General features: G+C 49.0%; 1 protein-coding gene across 1 annotated transcript in view; it reads right to left on the reverse strand.

Moving 5' to 3' along the window:
• Positions 1-384: 384 nt before the first annotated feature.
• Positions 385-4,398, reverse strand: part of LOC126359369 (trichohyalin-like) — a 4,166-nt gene continuing 152 nt past the window's right edge. Inside the window, exons 2-3 of the mRNA XM_050007628.1 lie at positions 671-4,376; positions 385-629 (exon numbers count right to left, since the gene is read on the reverse strand). Of these exons, the coding sequence (XP_049863585.1) occupies positions 385-629; positions 671-4,376 (3,951 nt within the window). The remainder of the gene's footprint in view (positions 630-670; positions 4,377-4,398) is intronic.

Consider the following 4,398-nt stretch of genomic DNA (forward strand, 5'->3'; position numbering starts at 1 on the left):
GACATGAAATATTTCATATGTATCAGGGCACTTCAGAAGTAGTCTCTGCTAGTATGTTATTTACATGTGACATCCTAACACAGTAAATCACTTACTATTAGCAGGGTAACAGTGTTTCTGACGCATCACCCTACAGATACTAGCCTGAGTGCATCTAAATTTAGAATCAAAGATCGGGATTCATGCTGTCTTATGGACCGATGACCATAGCAGTCTGGTCCCTTTAATCCCCCAAACCAATCGATCAACTATGATGTCTTAGATGACGTCAGAATTCACAATGGATCATCTGGGGATGGGGACATGGACGCAGTTCAAAATATTTGTTCCAATTTCTGTGTCGCTATTACCTTTGTCATCCCCAGTGTCCATGCTTACCATCCATCAAGGCATCAGCCATCTACCATCTTCTGCAAGGGGAAAAAATGACTCACTCATTTGATTGTAAACCACTCCTCTCTTTCTCTCTCTTTCTCTCTCTTTCTCTCTCTTTCTCTCTCTTTCTCTCTCTTTCTCTCTCTTTCTCTCTCTTTCTCTCTCTCTTTCTCGCTCTCTTTCTCGCTCTCTTTCTCGCTCTCTTTCTCGCTCTCTTTCTCGCTCTCTTTCTCGCTCTCTTTCTCGCTCTCTTTCTCGCTCTCTTTCTCGCTCTCTTTCTCGCTCTCTTTCTCGCTCTCTTTCTCGCTCTCTTTCTCGCTCTCTTTCTCGCTGTCTTTCTCGCTCTCTTTCTCGCTGTCTTTCTCGCTCTCTTTCTCGCTCTCTTTCTCGCTCTCTTTCTCGCTCTCTTTCTCGCTCTCTTTCTCGCTCTCTTTCTCGCTCTCTTTCTCGCTCTCTTTCTCGCTCTCTTTCTCGCTCTCTTTCTCGCTCTCTTTCTCGCTCTCTTTCTCGCTCTCTTTCTCGCTCTCTTTCTCGCTCTCTTTCTCGCTCTCTTTCTCGCTCTCTTTCTCGCTCTCTTTCTCGCTCTCTTTCTCGCTCTCTTTCTCGCTCTCTTTCTCGCTCTCTTTCTCGCTCTCTTTCTCGCTCTCTTTCTCGCTCTCTTTCTCGCTCTCTTTCTCGCTCTCTTTCTCGCTCTCTTTCTCGCTCTCTTTCTCGCTCTCTTTCTCGCTCTCTTTCTCGCTCTCTTTCTCGCTCTCTTTCTCGCTCTCTTTCTCGCTCTCTTTCTCGCTCTCTTTCTCGCTCTCTTTCTCGCTCTCTTTCTCGCTCTCTTTCTCGCTCTCTTTCTCGCTCTCTTTCTCGCTCTCTTTCTCGCTCTCTTTCTCGCTCTCTTTCTCGCTCTCTTTCTCGCTCTCTTTCTCGCTCTCTTTCTCGCTCTCTTTCTCGCTCTCTTTCTCGCTCTCTTTCTCGCTCTCTTTCTCGCTCTCTTTCTCGCTCTCTTTCTCGCTCTCTTTCTCGCTCTCTTTCTCGCTCTCTTTCTCGCTCTCTTTCTCGCTCTCTTTCTCGCTCTCTTTCTCGCTCTCTTTCTCGCTCTCTTTCTCGCTCTCTTTCTCGCTCTCTTTCTCGCTCTCTTTCTCGCTCTCTTTCTCGCTCTCTTTCTCGCTCTCTTTCTCGCTCTCTTTCTCGCTCTCTTTCTCGCTCTCTTTCTCGCTCTCTTTCTCGCTCTCTTTCTCGCTCTCTTTCTCGCTCTCTTTCTCGCTCTCTTTCTCGCTCTCTTTCTCGCTCTCTTTCTCGCTCTCTTTCTCGCTCTCTTTCTCGCTCTCTTTCTCGCTCTCTTTCTCGCTCTCTTTCTCGCTCTCTTTCTCGCTCTCTTTCTCGCTCTCTTTCTCGCTCTCTTTCTCGCTCTCTTTCTCGCTCTCTTTCTCGCTCTCTTTCTCGCTCTCTTTCTCGCTCTCTTTCTCGCTCTCTTTCTCGCTCTCTTTCTCGCTCTCTTTCTCGCTCTCTTTCTCGCTCTCTTTCTCGCTCTCTTTCTCGCTCTCTTTCTCGCTCTCTTTCTCGCTCTCTTTCTCGCTCTCTTTCTCGCTCTCTTTCTCGCTCTCTTTCTCGCTCTCTTTCTCGCTCTCTTTCTCGCTCTCTTTCTCGCTCTCTTTCTCGCTCTCTTTCTCGCTCTCTTTCTCGCTCTCTTTCTCGCTCTCTTTCTCGCTCTCTTTCTCGCTCTCTTTCTCGCTCTCTTTCTCGCTCTCTTTCTCGCTCTCTTTCTCGCTCTCTTTCTCGCTCTCTTTCTCGCTCTCTTTCTCGCTCTCTTTCTCGCTCTCTTTCTCGCTCTCTTTCTCGCTCTCTTTCTCGCTCTCTTTCTCGCTCTCTTTCTCGCTCTCTTTCTCGCTCTCTTTCTCGCTCTCTTTCTCGCTCTCTTTCTCGCTCTCTTTCTCGCTCTCTTTCTCGCTCTCTTTCTCGCTCTCTTTCTCGCTCTCTTTCTCGCTCTCTTTCTCGCTCTCTTTCTCGCTCTCTTTCTCGCTCTCTTTCTCGCTCTCTTTCTCGCTCTCTTTCTCGCTCTCTTTCTCTCGCTCTCTTTCTCGCTCTCTTTCTCGCTCTCTTTCTCGCTCTCTTTCTCGCTCTCTTTCTCGCTCTCTTTCTCGCTCTCTTTCTCGCTCTCTTTCTCGCTCTCTTTCTCGCTCTCTTTCTCGCTCTCTTTCTCGCTCTCTTTCTCGCTCTCTTTCTCGCTCTCTTTCTCGCTCTCTTTCTCGCTCTCTTTCTCGCTCTCTTTCTCGCTCTCTTTCTCGCTCTCTTTCTCGCTCTCTTTCTCGCTCTCTTTCTCGCTCTCTTTCTCGCTCTCTTTCTCGCTCTCTTTCTCGCTCTCTTTCTCGCTCTCTTTCTCGCTCTCTTTCTCGCTCTCTTTCTCGCTCTCTTTCTCGCTCTCTTTCTCGCTCTCTTTCTCGCTCTCTTTCTCGCTCTCTTTCTCGCTCTCTTTCTCGCTCTCTTTCTCGCTCTCTTTCTCGCTCTCTTTCTCGCTCTCTTTCTCGCTCTCTTTCTCGCTCCTCTTTCTCGCTCTCTTTCTCGCTCTCTTTCTCGCTCTCTTTCTCGCTCTCTTTCTCGCTCTCTTTCTCGCTCTCTTTCTCGCTCTCTTTCTCGCTCTCTTTCTCGCTCTCTTTCTCGCTCTCTTTCTCGCTCTCTTTCTCGCTCTCTTTCTCGCTCTCGTTTTCTCGCTCTCCTTTCTCGCTCTCTTTCTCGCTCTCTTTCTCGCTCTCTTTCTCGCTCTCTTTCTCGCTCTCTTTCTCGCTCTCTTTCTCGCTCTCTTTCTCGCTCTCTTTCTCGCTCTCTTTCTCGCTCTCTTTCTCGCTCTCTTTCTCGCTCTCTTTCTCGCTCTCTTTCTCGCTCTCTTTCTCGCTCTCTTTCTCGCTCTCTTTCTCGCTCTCTTTCTCGCTCTCTTTCTCGCTCTCTTTCTCGCTCTCTTTCTCGCTCTCTTTCTCGCTCTCTTTCTCGCTCTCTTTCTCGCTCTCTTTCTCGCTCTCTTTCTCGCTCTCTTTCTCGCTCTCTTTCTCGCTCTCTTTCTCGCTCTCTTTCTCGCTCTCTTTCTCGCTCTCTTTCTCGCTCTCTTTCTCGCTCTCTTTCTCGCTCTCTTTCTCGCTCTCTTTCTCGCTCTCTTTCTCGCTCTCTTTCTCGCTCTCTTTCTCGCTCTCTTTCTCGCTCTCTTTCTCGCTCTCTTTCTCGCTCTCTTTCTCGCTCTCTTTCTCGCTCTCTTTCTCGCTCTCTTTCTCGCTCTCTTTCTCGCTCTCTTTCTCGCTCTCTTTCTCGCTCTCTTTCTCGCTCTCTTTCTCGCTCTCTTTCTCGCTCTCTTTCTCGCTCTCTTTCTCGCTCTCTTTCTCGCTCTCTTTCTCGCTCTCTTTCTCGCTCTCTTTCTCGCTCTCTTTCTCGCTCTCTTTCTCGCTCTCTTTCTCGCTCTCTTTCTCGCTCTCTTTCTCGCTCTCTTTCTCGCTCTCTTTCTCGCTCTCTTTCTCGCTCTCTTTCTCGCTCTCTTTCTCGCTCTCTTTCTCGCTCTCTTTCTCGCTCTCTTTCTCGCTCTCTTTCTCGCTCTCTTTCTCGCTCTCTTTCTCGCTCTCTTTTCTCGCTCTCTTTCTCGCTCTCTTTCTCGCTCTCTCTCTTCTCTCGCTCTCTTTCTCGCTCTCTTTCTCGCTCTCTTTCTCGCTCTCTTTCTCGCTCTCTTTCTCGCTCTCTTTCTCGCTCTCTTTCTCGCTCTCTTTCTCGCTCTCTTTCTCGCTCTCTTTCTCGCTCTCTTTCTCGCTCTCTTTCTCGCTCTCTTTCTCGCTCTCTTTCTCGCTCTCTTTCTCCGCTCTCTTTCTCGCTCTCCTTTCTCGCTCTCTCTCTCTCGCTCTCTTTTCTCGCTCTCTCTTCTCCGCTCTCTTTCTCGCTCTTTCTCGCTTCTCTCGCTCTCTTTCTCGCTCTCTTTGCTTCGCTCTCCTTTTCTCGCTCTCTTTCTCAGCTCTCTTTCTCGCTCTCTTTCTCGCTCTCTTCTAACACGCGATCTAGTGT

The sequence above is a fragment of the Schistocerca gregaria genome, chromosome 1, assembly GCF_023897955.1.
Source record: "Schistocerca gregaria isolate iqSchGreg1 chromosome 1, iqSchGreg1.2, whole genome shotgun sequence".
Classification (NCBI taxonomy): domain Eukaryota; kingdom Metazoa; phylum Arthropoda; class Insecta; order Orthoptera; family Acrididae; genus Schistocerca; species Schistocerca gregaria.